Source organism: Spermophilus citellus (genome assembly GCF_964194105.1).
Source record: "Spermophilus citellus genome assembly, chromosome: 5".
Classification (NCBI taxonomy): Eukaryota; Metazoa; Chordata; class Mammalia; order Rodentia; family Sciuridae; genus Spermophilus; species Spermophilus citellus.
The window spans coordinates 167,501,305-167,519,730 of record NC_138186.1 but is presented as its reverse complement, the minus strand read 5'-3'; the positions used below and the strand labels follow the sequence as shown (position 1 = coordinate 167,519,730).

At 41.4% G+C, this 18,426-nt stretch overlaps 1 protein-coding gene across 6 annotated transcripts in view; it reads right to left on the bottom strand.

The window, feature by feature from the left end:
• Positions 1 to 727: 727 nt before the first annotated feature.
• MAP3K4 (mitogen-activated protein kinase kinase kinase 4) overlaps positions 728 to 18,426 on the bottom strand; it is a 105,431-nt gene continuing 87,732 nt past the window's right edge. Inside the window, exons 15-26 of one of the 6 annotated variants that reach the window (XM_081294355.1) lie at positions 18,186 to 18,282; positions 17,265 to 17,414; positions 13,816 to 13,916; positions 13,071 to 13,151; positions 10,856 to 11,047; positions 10,162 to 10,232; positions 8,875 to 8,991; positions 7,892 to 8,051; positions 5,990 to 6,112; positions 5,319 to 5,425; positions 3,123 to 3,302; positions 728 to 1,651 (exon numbers count right to left, since the gene is read on the bottom strand). In XM_081294355.1, coding sequence (XP_081150481.1) covers positions 1,631 to 1,651; positions 3,123 to 3,302; positions 5,319 to 5,425; positions 5,990 to 6,112; positions 7,892 to 8,051; positions 8,875 to 8,991; positions 10,162 to 10,232; positions 10,856 to 11,047; positions 13,071 to 13,151; positions 13,816 to 13,916; positions 17,265 to 17,414; positions 18,186 to 18,282 — 1,400 coding nt within the window. In that variant the 3' untranslated portion in view covers positions 728 to 1,630. Of the gene's footprint in view, positions 1,652 to 3,122; positions 3,303 to 5,318; positions 5,426 to 5,989; positions 6,113 to 7,891; positions 8,052 to 8,691; positions 8,783 to 8,874; positions 8,992 to 10,161; positions 10,233 to 10,855; positions 11,048 to 13,070; positions 13,152 to 13,815; positions 13,917 to 17,264; positions 17,415 to 18,185; positions 18,283 to 18,426 lie in introns of those variants that run through there. The other 5 variants (XM_081294351.1, XM_081294352.1, XM_081294353.1 and 2 more) reach the window with 5 other exon arrangements.

Below are 18,426 nucleotides of genomic sequence, written 5' to 3'. Positions count from 1 at the left end.
AGTTCTACTCCCAGGAGACATGTCCACACAAAGACTGTGTATGGGAATGTTTCAAAAAGCAGAAGCAACCCAAATGCCCATTGACTAGTAAATGGATAAATAAAGTATTACACGTCTCCATGGAACAGCAATCATCAATAAAAAGGAATGAAGTATGGATCCATGCTACAATGTGAATAAGTTCAGAAGTGAGCTATGTGAAAGAAGAAAGACACAAAGGCAACATATTGTAAGGTACTAATTACAAGAATTGTCTGGACGAGGCCAGTATACTGAGGCAGGAAGTAGCTGAGTAGTGACCTTAGGTTAGGCAGGAATGGCAAGTGATGCAAGTGGACATGTGGTCTCTTTCTGAGGTGATGGAAATGCTCAAAAATCAGATTAGGATAGTGATTGTACAACTATATAACTGCATTAAAAACCATTGAATTATACCCTTCAAATTAATAAGTTATAAGGTTATAAATTGCTGCTCAAAAGGATAGTAAAAAAACTTTTAGACAAAATTCTAATTGTTTTATAATCCTCTGGATGTTAATTTCTTGGGTGAAAAGACCCACTGCCCTGGAGGGAGGGAACAGAAAGCATGCTGGAGGAGTGGCCAGCCTAGTGTAGCTGCTGCTGCGTGGAAGGAGCAAGTCAAGTACCTGAAAAGATTTCAGGAATATTTAAGGTCAATCTTTATAAAAAAAAATTTAATAGCAAAATGAAGTAAAGAATACCATCAATGACATAAGGCTAGGCTTTTTGAGAAGGTTCACTGCTGAAATTCAGTTTACACTCTGAATGTAGATACATTCTCCTCGTCCGGCAGTATTTACACCGACGACCTAGCACCTCTACATCTTGGTTTAAAAATAAACTGAGCCTGACATGTGGTAACTAGGCTTGAGCTTCGGTTGTAATTGCTGGTTAGTAGGATATGATTAAGAAGGGCTACCTCATACCATCAGTGTTGCTTCACTATGTCCTCTGCTGGTCAGCAAGGAGACACCAGTCCCTAAGGAACACCTAGCCAGTGTCCAGCTGAACACACTGGCTGTGCTCCTTCTGCTGAGGAAAATGCCAGGCCCCTCTCCTGACTGCTGGCTCTTAAGCTGTGAACCATTAAAAGACAGTGTGACTTAGCTTTCCTAAAATAAACCATTTATTGAAAAAAGAACCTTTTTCTTAAATTTCATTAATCAGCCTTTTGCATAACAAACCTGCAGCTTGCCAACAACAAAAAGGTTTCACAGTCAGTGCACTCAACAAAAGGAGATCAGAATAAGGTCCGGGACACCTGATAACAACACAACTTCTTTTGAACCCAGAAGGGTGAAAACACTACACTGATGTCACGGTTCTCCACCACGGGAGAAACAGGAGACAGAGGCGGTGGTCCGTGTACAGTAGTAATGGCACTTAACATGCAGCTTCTTTAACCTCATGGACACTGTCACTCAGGAGGCCCTGTGCCACGTCAGACAAACGGGAGCAGCGGGAGCAGTGACGCCTGTCACCTGTGCAGTCTTCAGTTGGAAGGCTGAAAGGCGAACACTGCTTCTCAGCAGTCTATGTAAATATTACATACAGTAGTGACCAAGGGGTTCTCCAAGTCCACAACTACCAGGCCACGGGCTGGTGAGCTTCACTCTTCATCTGTGCAAACCTGTGAGGAAGCAGGAGAGAGCTGAGCCCAGGCAGGTGCAGGCACACAAGCAAGCTCGCCTGAGCCGAGACTGACAGTAAAGGCCGGTCCACCACCCTGGTGCCAGCACCCTGCTGGACACAGGGGGAGAGGCACAAGAAAGGAAATGCTTGGGGACAGTGCTGAGTGTCCTCTCTCAGGGAGAGCCTGGGAACTGAGAACTGAAGTTACTTTTTCAAACATGTCTAATCTTGGGTCAATGTTGATCCATTATTTACATATTCTATAAGAAATAACTATTCCCGATGACTAGTCCCTAAGGCCCCACAGCTAGCCCAGCTGCCTGTTCCACACCCCCGCTCCTTCCCGGTTCTCTCCGGCAGTGGGAGTGCCTCACAGAGCCCTGTGGTGCTGCTCTCCGGGGTTCCAATCTCCTCGTTCTCACTGTTCTGACACACACCCCAGCAACACTTCTGTCTCCCAAATCTCTATCACAGCCCAGTTTCTTTTGGAGTGCCAGCCCTAACATCAAAATGCTCATCTGAAATCCACAAGTGAATGTTCCAAATGTGCTGTGAATTTAACTTACTGGAGGGGAAACCATCATGTCCCTGGCCTGCCCCTTAGCCAGTTGCCCTTTACAGTGGTGAAGGTAGTTTCCATGAACTGCTGACAGCCAGGAAGCTGGGCCACCCTAGACTCCTCCCCAAGTTCCCCCTTCACATTTCACATCCGACCAGATCCTTAGTCAAGCCATGCTACTCTTAAACATGGTGGATAGTTTGCTAATTGCCCATCCTCAATCCTTCAGCTGTATCAGCAGATTCCTAACTAGTTTCTTATCTTCAGAGTGATCTTTCCAAAAAGTTATTTAATCATGTTACATTTACAATAAAACTGGCATGCCTTAAAGCTGCACTGCTCCTTTTCCAGGCCATCTCTTGCCCTTTTCCATACCCCGTTTTCCTCACCTGTGGACTCAGCCTTCCATGCCTCTTCATGCAGGCTGCCACACCCTGCCTCGATTCCTGACCTGGCCAAACCAGGTCAGGAATCTAATAGGCTAGTTTATCAGCCTTTCTTTCTAGAGAAAATAACAACTGAGATCACTCACTGCTCTAATTCTTCTGCTCAGTAGGCCATACACCATTACCACAGGTCTCACATCAGGCTGTCCTAACCTATCCCTGACGCCACAGACTATCCATTCACTGCAGTGGAAACCAATCTTGGAGCTAGTTCCATTTAAAATCCTATTTAACTGTCCCAGGTGTACCTAAATATGTGCCACCAAAATAGATCAAGAACCTCAATAAACATTTTTCAAATTAAAAAAAAAAAAACATTAAATTCCCTCACATGAGAAGACATTTAGTTCCTTTCCATTTTAGATACAGTTATTTTAAAATTTAAGTTTCCAAATTTCCTTACATGCCAGATGCAAAACTGAACTTAAATATTTAAACATGAAGATAATGATCAGTGATCTGACCTTGACAAAAGAATGGTCGAGGAGCTGGCTGGCCGTCCACCTCATCTTCGGGTCACTTTCCAGGCAGTGAGAGAGAAAGTCCTTTCCCTCAGGGCTTAATCTTTCAGGAATTGGGGGCTTATGTCCCATTCCCACTTTATACATAATCTGAAAATTGTGTTCATATTCATGCCAAGGCCTCTACAAAGATGGGGAAAAACATCAGATTTTAATATTACATGGCCATATAAAATGCAAATACTCAATCTTAGGCATCTTAAAATTGGTATCTCTATTTGAAGTTAGCAAACTTTTACTCAAAAGACCAAACAGAAAACATTTCAGGCCTTGAGGCCACCTGATCCCCGTTAAGCATTCGGCTTTCTCACTAGAACACGACAGAAGCTGGGGACAGTATGTACAGGAACAGGTGTGACCGTCCAATGGAACCTCGTCTAAACGCAGGCGGACAGCAGTTTGCCCAGCCATTTGGGATATTCTGTTAGTCCAGCATAATTTAGAAGCCACTGTCACATAACTAAAAGATGTAATATGTAAAATGATACAAAAGTCACTAAAACATACAAAACTCAACATTTCTCTCACAGGGATTTAATATGCTCCCTGGTTGAATAATGAAAACTCTGTGTGGGCAAAGCTTATTTTACCATGATGAGAAGAAAAATGAGGTTCACAGGGGAAGGAACCAAGTTATTATACCATTCTAATTTATGTGCTATTGACTGGTTATTCCAACATGTACTCTTGATGTTCTTGTGTGGCTTGACTAAAATAATGCGGACACCGTGGCTATCTTCCTTAACGCTATCAGAGGTAACATCAGCAAATATTTGCTGAGCACTTGCAAGGTGTGTTCTTTTTCCACAGCTGCAAGTATAGCTGGATAATGATTTAACTAGTTTCCTAAGAATACTTAAGAGCTTGCTAGTGTTTCTTCTGTATAAGTGATGCTAGACAGCCAGACACTCTTGTGTACATGTCTATACTATACATTTTTATAATTACTCCTCAGTAGTATCTTCATCAGAAGCTAAATTTTCAGAAGGAAAAATTTCTTGATTTGAGGGTATGCAATTTAATTCTGACAGATGCTGTTTCCCAGAGTATTCTGCATTTTTGACCACAATATATGTCAATTTCCTTATACCCCAAAAGCAAGTATTCTATCTTTTAAAATGTCACTCATGTGCTAAGTAAAAAATAAAATTCTACTTTTAAATATGTAATTCTGATGAAGCTCAACATTTCATGTTTCTTTCTTTCTTTCTTTTTCTTTTTTTTTTAATTAACAGGCTTATTTTTTTCCAGAGTAATTTAAGTTTACAGAAAACTCCCTCGGAAAATACGAAGTTCTCACCCAATTCCCCACCCCTCCAGTTTCCTGTTATCCACATCTTGCATTCGTGTGGTCTATTTGTCACAACTGATAGGCCAACATCCACGAATTATTGTTCATCAAAGTCCATAGTTCACATCAGGACTCACACTCTGTGCTGTGGAGTCTGTGGGTTTGGGCACATGCACAATGGCATGTATCCATCACCACCATCCCACACAATGGTTTTGCAACCCTGAAAATACCTGTCCTCCATGTCCGTGTGCTTCAACCACTGATGTTCTTGATGTCTACAGTTCTACCTCTTGCAGAATGTCACACAGATGGAATCATACAGTAAGCAGCCTTTTCAGATTACCACCTTTCTTCACTTGGCCAGATGCAACTAAGGTTCCTCTATCTTCTAAGGATTCATAGCACATTTTTAAAGATCTCTGAATAATATCCCACTGTGGGGATGTAACAGTCTGTTTACCCATTTATCCACTGAAGGACATCTTGGTTGCTTCCAACATTTGGCATTTATGAATAAAGTTACTGTAAGTACTAAAGTGCAGGTTTCGCATAGACCTAAATTTCAATTTCATGTTTCTTTTTGTAACTGCTTGCTTCTTTATGCTTTCTTTAAATTCACTTGTTAGTGTTCTCTATAGCATGTATCTTATAAACACTTGTTTCCTAGTTTGTCCTTTTCCTCAACATTATTCTGTCTTTTGATAGGTCACATTTTTATCTCTAATTGTGTTTTCTGGCAGAAAATGTGTCCATAGAATTTATAACCAATAATAAACCACAACTACTGCCCCATCCCTGTACAGTGCCCTCCTGAAGCTCCTCCTCCAGGTACAGGTTCTGCTTACCTTGCCTGTCACCATCTCTATGACAACGCAGCCCAGACTCCAGATGTCTGCTGCACGTCCGTGGCCTTCTCCTTTAGCACGGGTAATGACTTCAGGTGCCATGTATGCTTTAAAAGTCACAGATATGGTGATTGTAATAAATTATAAACACAATACTATGTATTAAGAGTGCCGAGCAATAAATTAATATTTCTATATTATTTTCCTGAATTATGTCAATGCTGAAACTGAAAACAGGTATTTTGAATCATTTGTTGAATAGACTTTTTAGGGACAGAATTCTGTTTTAACGGACAACTTTTGAATGTGCAAATTTTCAAATAAATTGTAATCACATGGAAAACAGGAAATTGAATTTGCAAAGAAGGATACAAAATTTTATGACATTAAACAATCAAAATACTGTTTCAACTAAAATAGTTTTAGTAACACTATAAACAACACAAGAGTCTTTCTGAGAAGAAAAAGCAGCTATCCTCCCAGGGTAGTTAAGATCATTACTCAGTCAGCTGCCCTCCAGGAGAAGCCCTAGCATGTGGGGGAGGGTCCTCCTCATGACCTGAAACCTGCTCCTACCCTGCAGGTCTGTGCTGACCAGAAAGGGTGAAGGGAAACCCAGGAGCCATGCCCACAGCACTTAATGAGTGCAGACCAGCCCCATTGGCCCATACCTGCTGTCCCCAGTGTGCTATTCACTTCACCAGGCATGGTCTGGGCATTGTTTTTAAGCTTTACTGAGCATCCAAAATCTCCCAATTTGATGAGTCCAGATGAGGTAAGGAAGATATTGGCACCTAACAAGAAATAAGCAGTCATTAATCAGCCTCTGAAACACAATATTGGCACCTGCATGTTAACGTGGTAAACTAAACTACAAGAAACTATTTATAAACTAACTAATATAAAGATTATGGAGTTGTACTTACAACGTGCAATTATAAAAAGATGTGATGCTTATTCACAAATGTTAATAATACAAAGCAACAAAATTTAACATCAGGATAGATAGCTCTGACCAATAAATTTTGAAATGAAAGATGCATAGATTCTAACACTAAAAACTCACAGAATACTTGAGAAATTATTATAAAACACAAATGTCTGTGACAGCTCCTGAACATTAGAGTTGGATGCAATTAACAGCCTCCACAAGAGGAAGAGACACGTAGAAAGACCAGCACACAAGCTGTGGTTCTTCAGAGGTGTGGCTGAGGCCACCTCAGGATATGTTTTAGAATATGACTGAAAACAATGTTCTGTAATTTTCCAATATTTCTACAAGCAATATACAAGCCTAACTCATACCAACTTATAATTGGAACTTGGGGTTACTGCTCACCTCTCAATGCAGCTTGGCCTTTTACTATAGGCTACGAGATATTATTGCTCCAACTAAGTCACACATCTCTAGCATGTGTCTATGGTACTCCTAAACAAAAAGTGACACAAAGACGCCCAAACTGGTAACCAGTCATGTGATGAGAGGTATCTAACAGTCATCCTCAACGCTCGAGTCCTCCCAAGGTTCAGGTCCCCACAGTGGACTAGAGTGGTGATTCTGCAATCCTGCACATGTACTCAGCGTTAGCCATGCTGAACTATAAGGCATTAGAACTGATTCAAGGACTTGGGCAATTCTCTTTACGCCCAAGACATGACAGTGCACCAAGGGTAAGATTTCTGAACAACTGAAATAGGCAATGCCAGGGGCTGATACAGGGCCAACTAAGCAAAGGCCCAGAATAATCCCCACAGCAAAGCCATGTGGTGGAGAGGCAGGCAGCCAACAAGACTTGGGAATGCTCGGTGACTTAGGGTGAGCCATGCTGTGAGCATGAACAACTCCTATGCTCAGATGCATCAAATTCTGGTGGGATCCGAAGTAGTCCAACAGACTGCATCTGGTCTCTGGTCAGAAGTCACACCAACTCTCAAGTAAGTGTGTTTAGGTTAAACTCAGACTACATGACAGATGGAACTCTTTAGTGCCAATTAGAGAAAAAAATACTCTCCTGCTTTAATTAGCTCCTAGACTTTAAAAAAAAAAAAAGTCAGGGGCACAGTGTGGTTAAGTACAAAAGGCCACACTAACAGATCTGAGATGAAAGGATCGCTATTCCCTTTGTGCCAGAGTGAAATGCACTTCTAACCAATCAGCATGACCGAATTAACCTTTAACAGAACTTTAATTTGGAGGTTGGTGTAAATAAACCCTGTTCTTACCTCCAAAGACATAACTGTACATTGACTTACAAAGCTATTTCTGATTTACTATCATTTTATACACTAGAAATAGAAAGGTTGCTTTGTTAACAAATATGTAGTAAACACACAGGCTATGTCAAATCAGCTCATGAAACTTCCTTTTGGAGAAGCAGATTTCTCTAACAAACAGATAAGAAGCTACAGACTCTTCTCAGGGATGGAGACGTGGTTTTACATCACTTCTCAATGTGGTGTTTGTTAAAGTAAAGATCTATCTATGTGGAAATAGACATACTGTGTAGGAGAGGATGGGAGTGAGCATCTCCAGAGCACCTACTATGTGGACACTGGGTGCACGTGGGGATTACCTTTAATGTCACGGTGAACTATGCCATGCTCATGGAGGACGTTGATGGCGATGGTGATCTGCTTTGAATACAGCCTGATGACATGCTCCTGGAGCCCCAGTCTTGACACCTCTTCTAATGTGCCCTCGTCACAGTACTCCATGAAGATGTACATTTCTTCCTACAGGAGGAATAAGATGAAGCCCTGACTGTGGTGTTCCTTACAGTGTGAAGAGTCTGGAAAACCACCTAGGCCGTGCTCCAGAATCACTCTTCTTCCTAGTGATGCGCCACACTGGCCATCCCAAGCACTGAGTGCGCTGTGCAGAAGATGTGTCTAACAGAGCTCATCAGGGTAAGAAAGCCTCCTCCAAATCACAGGGGATGCACTTCTATAATCCTCCAAGATCAAGTCTGCCATATAATCTCAGACAGGGAGTCACAAGGCCTTCCTAGATACTATTAAGTACTGAAACACATCCTTTTCCAATGTAGACATACTTGTGAAAACATCAGAAATGATCAACACTCAACTCTCCCTGGCAGCTTTGGCTCTGCACCAAGACACTCCAAGTTATCCTCTCTTCCCTGACACGTGCATCTCTAAACCCAGGGAAATGAATGTAAGGTTTTAATTTTCTGTCATTTTACAAAGTTTCCTGAACAGCAGAGACAAGTATTCAGTATCACTTAAAAGAGGTACTGTGAATGGAAAGCAGGCACATGTCACGTGGAGGGGTGCTTCAGAAGGACCTTCTGACTGGCAGGACGGGTTTCAGTGCTTTGTAATGTCGGGTTGATGACTACAGTCTACAACTTACATTTTAGGAGGAACTCCTCTAGTTTCAGAGAGAAGGCAGAAATGATGTAAGTCATGGAGATTTCCTGATAATTAGGCAAAGTTACTGTGCTCTGAAATGAGAAGACCTGTGATGTAGAACAGGACTCCATCGTGCACCCTCACTGACTCCTCACACAAAGCAGTGTGACTCAAGGTGGCTTACTCTGTGCAGCTCCACACCAAAGTACCGAACCAGATTGGGGTGCTTGATGCCCTCAAATATCTTCAATTCGTCTGCAGTCTCCTTGATGGTTTTATGGTCATTTGGTTGAAATCGAATCTGTGAAAGGAAAATTGCTGATAACTATCAACACCATCACAAACAAGAAACAGGAATGTCCTAAGCAACGAGGTCTGTAAAGGTGTCTCTTTGACACTTTCATAGTCCAGGCCCACTGGCATATGGTCCTTTTGTATATGACTCAACTTACAGATTTTCTTTCCTTTGTTGTTCAAGAAAACTAAGAATGCTTGTGTTTGAATAAGTGAGGATATAGCAGCTAGAATTACTGTTACAACTGTGAACATAACCACCCAAAACATTAAATATCCATAAGCAAGCTATCACTGGTGTTTTGCTTTGGGGCAATACAGAAAAATCAAATCTGATTCTGCCCGTATGAAGTTTACGGCTCTAGATTTCACAGGTGGACCATGCAGTACTGTGTTTCTGTGCCTCGTGTATTATTCCACTTGGTGCAATGTCCTCCATGTTCATCCATATGGTTGAAAAGGTGAGTACAATTAATAAAACTGCCAGGACAGCAAGTTTCAAATTACAAAAAGAATGATGAGGAAGGTTAATTAGCTTCATTTACTCATTCCCCATTACCCACATGTATCAAAACATCACCCTATCCCATCAATATGCACAGTTATAATTTGTCAATTAAAAATTTAACACAAAAGGAAAAAAGTTTACAACCAAGTTCGAAAGAGGAGAGCCACTGGCAAAGTGGCTGGGACCCTGCGGGTCAAACCTCCGATCTCACCCTCAGCCCATCCACCTTCCCAGCCATGACAGGTCCCCTCCGTCGGCAACAAGCCTTTTCCCTCCCTCCCTCAGGCTGTTCTCTGGGCTTCCCCTACTCTTGTCAATCCACCTCCAGCTGTCAAAATACCACCCATGCGTGACGCTCCTCACAAATTTCACCTTCTCCCCAGCTCCCTGCATCAGGTCTTTCTCCTCCTGCGGCACTTCTCATACCTGCGTGGTCTTGACAGACTCTCTCCCCATCCTCACTGGAATCTTCAGCACCTTTATACCCCACGTCATTATGTTAGCTCAGCTGTCGAGTTGGTCCTGACTGTCTCAATGCTAAGACATGGGCCTCAGGCCTACACACCTTGCCATGGATAGCACTTGTCAGCTGTGAGCAGGAGAAGCTTGTCTTTACTCTCTCATGCTGAGCAATCCAACTCAAGGGCCCCACTGAGCCAACTGACTCACCTCCTTCATGGCCATCAGCTCCCCCGTGTCCACACTGATGCAGGTGTAAACCTTCCCATATTGTCCTTCTCCTGCGAACAACACAAACAGGCTGCTCGTCTAGTTAATACAGACAGGTTTAGTCTCTGAAGCTTACAATCATGTTGTCCATTACTTCTGGATGTATGTTTATATATCTACAATTATGTTCACTAGAGTTTGCTTACTGCAAAACTCAAAATAGTTTTGAATGTCCCCTAATAAGTGAAGTCTCAGACATCAATGTGTCCTCTCTGTAAATATTTTTAAATAGAGAAAAACTGGCTTCAGGAAACTTCCAAAGAGACATCAGACAAGTGATGAGTGGCTCACACCTCTGAGCTCTCATGCCTCACAAGGAGATCTGTGTTGGGGTGGAAGCTAGTGGTCAGGAGCACACAGGCCCCGTTTAACCTGACTGCTACAAGGGCCAGGAGCATGGGGGCAGGTATTCTCTTGTGTCCCCTCTGGGATGTCAAAATATAGGGATTTACAGCTGAATTAGATGGAGAATGACAAACTCTGTAAAGTACTTGACTGTGCCAGGTACTACCCAAGTTCCCTGAGGCCTGGAGTCCTCTTTCACAACTGTGTCTGCCCCTCAAGAGTTAATTACCTGACAGATGGACACATTGAACAGAGACTATTTTCACTCCACCTTCCTTATTTTCCTTACCAATTTTGTTTCCTCTTTGCCATTTGAAGGTCACCTTCCTCAAGCCAACATGCATGACATTATCATAGGATTTAGGGGTATCACAAACTTGACCAATGATATTTTTTCTCCTCATTTCTCGATACCGCTTTTCTTCAAACAATCGGACTGATTTCTGGATAGCTTCTATGGGTCCTTGTTTAGAAGCAGAATCTGCAGAGAGACCCACAAACTCATCGGTCCTAGCCACTACAACCAAGTCAATTTCCAGTAAATACCAATGACAATGGAGCAACAAACATCAGCATGTCGTCATACTCAGAAAACAGCAGGTGAATGGAAGGCCTGCAGAGAGTGTCTCTCCATGACAAGACACACTAAATAAACCCCATGCTTGTTAGAAGTACATCTCCAGCCCACCCTCCTGCTGGCCAGCACCTTAGCAAACAGAAAAACTTACCAAGTTACTTTCCTACATCAGTTTATATTTCAGTTCCCCATTATCTGCTAACCAAAAATCTAAGTTCCTTTAAACAGGATTCAAGGTCCTGCAGAATTGAGACCCAGTTTCACTTTTCTAGGTCTTTTTGTTTTAGCCCTTCCTCTTTTCTTCTCCTACCACATGCTCCAGATCTGTGAGACTGAAAGATTTATGGAACACACCAAATTGCTGTTTACTTTACTCTTTCAAGATTTCTTAGTCTTGAATATGTAAATATGAATTACAGTAGCTCTCCCAAGGGGAACAGTCCCAGTGGTTCCCAAGTTTACTTTACCATAAATTGTTTTGAAAAGCACAGCAAAGATCTGGACTCTGGGGGAGACATGAACAGACCCCACATCAGGATCAAGCCTAGGATGTCTCCCCTACCTAAATCCTAGACATACACGTAATCTGTCACCAGGCCTGTCAAATATGGCACCAAAGCTTTTTCCTACTGCCATTCCCTTTCTGAAGCCCACCTTAGTCCAATAAATATTATTAATACTGAATCACTTGAACGGGCATTCTAACTGATCTCCCCAATTCAGGCTAGCAGGATAATCTATTGCATAGTGTTTTCTAATCCCATCCCCCCTTTAACCAAATATACCAGCTGCACAAGAGTCTTTGAGAGCTGCCCACCACCTCTTAGATCACTAAAGATCTCACCCCTCCGATTTCACCTGCATTTACATCCAAACCTGTCAGTCTGGTCCCACTGGACCATTCTGCAGCTCTCAAGCCTCAAGGTATGTTTTTCTCTGTATTTTGCCTCTTGCTTTGTTATAGACTTGTCTTCCCTCAAGAGTCAGGTCAGGGCTGGGGATATAGCTCAGTTGGTAGAGTGCTTGCCTCGAATTCTAAGGACCTTGGTTCAATCCCCAGCACCATAAAAAAAAAAAAAAAAAGAAAGAAAGAAAAAAAAAAAAAAGTCAGGTCAGTCTCCTCCTTCCTAACCTCTATAGGTCCTGGGGACAAATACTCTTCTGATTGGTCATACATAGTTCAAAGGGATGCTGTGCTGGGGAGAGCTCTGGCCTTAAAGACAGAAGTGTATTCTAATCCCAGCTGTATCATTTACTACCTTGGCCAAATTATGAGGTCTTTCAGAATCTGTTATCATTTATGAAATGGGAGAAACATCTATTCTGTATAATGCTCAAGACAGCTGTGACAAAAAATACATGAAAGCATTCTGTTGATCATAAAATGCTTGACAGTGAATTTTCTGCTATTCACATTTCTGATTAATACTGATTGATCACCTACTTCATTTCAGTTTTTTCCCCTCAACTTTTCAATATAAACAGCTAATTATACTAAGCTGCTTAAGAATATAAAAAGCTTGTAATCTGCTAAATAGGAAACATCCACAAACAATTAACAATGGGAACTGATGTCAGAAGTATAAATGAGATCACAAAATATTAATGTAAAAGGTCCAATAATTTAGAAGTTAAAACAAAAAAATTTTTTTTTTCGTACTGGGGATTGAACCACAGTGTACCACTGAGCCACATGTCCTTCCCCCAATCCCACCTTTAAAAAAAATTTTTGAAACAGGACCTCACTAAGTTGTCCAGGCTGGCCTTGATCCTCTTGGTTAGCCTCTTGGTGATCCTCTTGGTTAGCTTTCCAAGTCACTGGGATTATAGGCATGTGCCTTGGTGCCCACAGCATGCTAAGACAATTTTAAATTGGAACTAATCATCTCACTCTTAGAAAACATTTTTAAGTTCAATGTCCTTTTACCTTTGGTCTGGCTAATAAGTGTCCGAAGTTCCCAACTTCTTCTTGTTGACCCACTTGAATCACCTCTTGGATATGCTGGTTCTGCAAAAAGTATTTTTTTAATACAATTTAAAGATTTATAAAATAAATATACTTGAGGGAAGACTGAAACAGTGAGTGGCCATGGTTACTCTCTGGCCATCCTTTCTGGTGATCAATTCCTAATGTGCTTGATGTGGGTGCCAGAAACTATTTCTATAATCAATTCTAGAAAATTGTACCAAACTCATAAGTTGCTATCAGGTTTTTTAACTACTTCCTATGAATAACAGAAAAGAACACTATATGGGTCCTGCATTCCTGGGGACTCCATTCAAGAGGCTGGTTTCAGAAACCCTGTCCTGATGCAACAGGAATAGTAACATGTTGCTGGGCAGAGACACTGAGGGCTGCATTGGAATAAAATTTCAGCGTATCATCAACAAGTGCAGTATCACTTTGATATTTTTTAAAGTGAATAGGAGTACCCAACAATTAAAATATCAGCAATACTGATTAAAAAAAAAAGCAAAAAGTAGTCTCAGAATATGCATAGCCAGCTAAATAGAGGCATCTATATGAAAAGTCAGGGTGTTGAGCACCAATCTTCTCATAGAGCCTAATGCTCCTGACCCTTTCTTCCTCTTTACAGGTGTTAACAATAGGTACTGACTGAGACAAATCACTAGGCAGGTAGAGAATGTGGTTGACACCTTTAAACACTTACCGTCTCGCTCCTCTGTGGGGCTTGAGTGACGACTCAGAGACCTAAACTGCAATTCAGCAGCTATGGAAGCCAGTCGATCATTTTCAGGGACGCTGGAACCCCTGTTTTAATATTTTTTTAAACAACTGAACTATCAATTCAATGGAACTTAAAATGAAAGATCTGTGAGATTCTTCTGGAGCCTTGATTCTCAAATGGGGAAAATGTTGCCCCCCAAAGGACAATGGCAGTGTCTGGAGACACGCTGGACTGTCATGGGAGAGTACAGTTGGCATCTAGTGGGCAAAGGACAATGCACAGGACAGTCCCACAAGAACTGCCACCCAAAAGAACAGAGCTGTCACTGAGAAAAGGTCCCCTTACAGGCTGTGAGGAAAATTCTGGAGCCAAAGAGAGCTCCACTATTATCCCTCCACAAACAGCAGGCCAGACCCACAGTTCCTGCCTGCAGAATGTCCTGTTTTACATTAACACAGGACATAAGATGGGTTAACTTAAGTATGACTGACAGGCATGGGAAGCTCCCTAGTTTAAGCCCAGGTAAGGTAAAAATATGGCAAATATAGCTAATGTTCAAGGTTTCCATTAAATTATATTTATTTACTCAACCATACTTAATGTACTAAAATTATTACATAGTTCAAAAGATTCCAAACCTCTAAATGGTAAGAAAATGGAAGGGAATACCTAATGCTTTCTTCTCAAGCAGTATTAGCAAAGCAAAAGTACAAGAGCAGGAAGCTTAATATATTAAATAGAACAAAGTTAATTAGTTGCTTTTCCAGAACAAAGTAACCAGAGTAATATTCAGCAACCAGAATGAACCCATAAGGAGTAAAAACCAGGATTAATTATAAAGGAAGTGTTAAAACTGCAATACAAAAATTAAAGAATCCAAAATAAATATGGCATTAGTTGATTAAAAAGGTTACTGGGTGTGTATTTTTAAGTGAATGATATAATGAAGTATGGTAGCATTTATGCTCTTTTCATTAAACACTAAGTAGTTGACAACACAGACCATTAGGAAAATTATGAAATATATACATTTTTATGTTTCCTTAAATCTTCAAACCTAGTGTAGTATTTGTTAAAAAAGAAAGAGGGTGACAATTTCTCTGCCATGTAGTCCCAAACCACGGGTGCTGAAGTGAAGGAGGACATCCACTTATCAGCAGTGCCACAGTCTGAGACCATGGAGGGTCACCCAATGCCTTTACCTTCCTGATTCCTACAGGCAAAATAAGTCGGTCCCAAGGCCTTCAGAGAATTTTGCAAAGGTAAAAAGCAAGAACACACACTTTCCCTAGTGGTGTATCTGGGAATGTTTAACAACTACCTGTGGGGTGGGACCTGAGAAGGTAGGAGGTAGGCCGTGGAATTTATCAATTTCCACAGAGTTATAACCATTATAAAACGCTAGACAATTAACAATCAGCTCCTGGGAATCAGCAGGAGCTGCTCCAGCAAATCCACCACAGCGAAAACATTTTTTATGCACAATGATGAGAAGTGAAGCCCAGAATAGGTATTTGTTAGGGCAAAATCAATGAAAAATGCCCTAAAACACTGCAAGGTCAGGTGAAATTCAATTTGGGTTACTGATTCTCTAAGTCAGGCAAAGGCTACCCACTGTGGGCTGAGAGCTGAAGTCATCAGTGTCACTGCCTCCCCGTGGCACTCTTCACAAACTCGGGGCATTCTGTGCCTTGGGCTCTCACCTATGGCCGGTGAGCCTCCGAAGCAGTGAGCCAATCCACAGCAGCTCTGTGGTCTACCTCCCAGGACCACTAGGATCACCGAGGCTCCCCGTGAAAGTGAGCAGTGGGAGTCTCCTGACCACGCCTCACATCTTTGCGTGGTTTTGCTCTTTTAACTACCCTCATACATACTATCCTAAAGCAAACTTTGCTCATTTGTAAAAATAATGAATTTCAAGATAACATATTATGATGCTATTAAAATTCTTGGATGTTAAGAATTGTCCAAGTATATAAAAACTGAACACAAATACTTATGAAATATTATTTGTGACATGCCAAAAAAAAAAAAAAAAAACAAAACTGCTTATGCAAACCATCAAGACTGAATGCACAGAAAGGCCAATTGCACGTATTTAACTCCTATAGTAAAATATAAATAAATGCCTTAAGCCTCAGTTCTGTGGAGACTTTTGAGACTGACTTTTAACAAGTGAAATATTCTTTTCTCTTTCCAGTTCTGGAGAGGCCTCCTGTGAAGGAGGACGCAGTGAGTGTGGGAGCCAGCACCAGTCTGCTCAACATTCCCAGCCACTGTCTGGTGCAGATTCACCTGCCTTGACTCTGCACTGCATTTGTAAAAACAACAGTCTCAGCAGCCACCACGGGATATGGAAGCATGTGTGCACCATAAAGTGCTCAAAACAAAACGAGGATAAATGAGAATCTGGTTCAATGTTAATTGTTAATTTTTTAGTTGACTTCTTAAGCTGTAAAACACTTATATTTTTAGGTTATTTAGGTTTTTAGGTTACATTTATTACTAAAATTAGGAGCATTAATTATTTAATGAGAAGACTGGAAACATTTGTAGAAATTTTAAACTTGTTAAAATGCAAAAACTTTTCATTTTTAAAGGCTTTAAATCCTAAAGTCATAAGTCATCTATCTGCCCACTATGATGTGAATCTTTTTCCCCTAAGAGCTGAAGACTGTAGAGTTCCACTACATTTCATCTCTTGGTCAACTCACCCTCAACCCAAATAGTTTTGTACGTCACCTTCCTTACCAGAAGACGGGATATTGACAGCATCCTGTCTTTCTACCCAAGTATAGCAGAGGAATTCAGAGACGCAGAGTCCTTCATTAAATAAATCACAAGAACTTGATAAACTCCTCTGCCAGGAAATAGCTAGAATGGAAGAGACTGGGAGTCCCTCCTTATACAAAAGACTAATGCAAGAGACTTAAATCTTTCTGAAGCTTGCCACATCTGAATGCTCTAATAATCATCTATTCTCCAAACACCATCAACTCATTTTCCCACTTTTGTATAACTATTTCTAATCAACAATTATTTAAAATTAGGAAATTAGGTCAGAAATTGATACTTCTTAAAAAATTCATTGCCTAATGCCATTGACAGGATGCCATCTCTGTACTATGCTGTGACTACCAGGGAAAGGCAGTGTCATGTCCCCTTCTACTGTGCCCAGATTCTTCCCTCTGATCCTCTATGGTCATTTTGGCTAATACCGAATCCAAAGAAACATCAGTATCAGGCACACGGTCCACCTGGCTGGCTGGTGCCAGAGTCTGGGACTGTGACAACCACAAAAGACCCTGAGCACCACTCAAGTACTAGAGGAAGGAAGCCCGTGGTTCCCATGAGGTATCCTAAAGCTAAGGTCCCTGTAGAAGGACACATGAGGGATGGCAAGGACACATGCGCTGATGGAATGAGACTACCTGGTATCAGGGGCACTGCTGATGGGTTTGAGTGGCACAGAGTCGCTACCACAGGGAGCCAGGCGGCCGGTGGTAGTGGTGGCAGTGGCAGCAACAGGAGCAGCAGCTGGGCTGCCATGGCTCCGCCCATCCGAAGTCACGCTCCGAGCGCTAAGACGAGAAGAAAAGCTTCAGGAACACAGGTGAGAAAGCGGATGGACTTGCAAATGGCTTTTAATTAAAAATAAAACATGAGGAGAAGTGAAAAATATTTAAAAATACAAAATGCTGTTTGAGATTCATGTATGGGAAAAAAAGACTAATTTCAAAGGTTTTTTAAAAAACAATGTGGTCCTTATTTAGCAAATCCTGTCAAATGAAATTAACTTATGAAAGTGACCACACAGGGGAGACAGGATGCTCACTACCTCAAGACGCAGAAATGCCACCACATTCAAGGACATCCCTGTGAATGTACTTGCTCCTGAACTCACTTCAGTGCTCAGCTGCTTCATAATTAGCCAAGACCGGAAAGGTCATTCCAGCTTTCTCCACTTTTACAGAGATGTTCAGTACTGTTTTCCAAATGTTTACTATGCTACGCAAACTTAAATTTGTTTACCTAAGGTAATTTTTCAAAGACAGAAAAAGAAAGAATTATTCCAAGGCCAGAATACACTTAGTAGCTTGAGGTTATAAAGAAGCTGAGAAATTCAGTTATCTTTAAAGTACAGGCCTGTTTTAAATTTGCATGTCTTTCTTGTTTGCAACTAAGGCTCTGTGGTATGACTTCAAGATAACACAAATAAGAGCTTTTAAGAGCATATGGAGAAGACAGAAAAACATTTAGCTCTCAGGGCAAGCAAACAGTTGTTTCCAGAGCATCGCCATGCACACCAGAGAAGAAGCCATAAAAGAAACGACTGGAGGAACACCAAATACCTGAATCCCTCTGGCGTTGGGATAATTAGATGTGGGTTAGGAGGGTCACTATGGCATCGAGGTACCTTCACAGGACGGGGGCTGTTCCGATGAATAGCTGCCAATGGAAATGGCAACAAATGCGATTTGTTAAAGTGGTCAATAGAAAACTGACACACCAGACAATTATTAAATATAGAGGGAATGTCTCTTAATCTTGTCAGTGACCAAAGTAAAACCATTCAAGAGTAAAAACTTAATT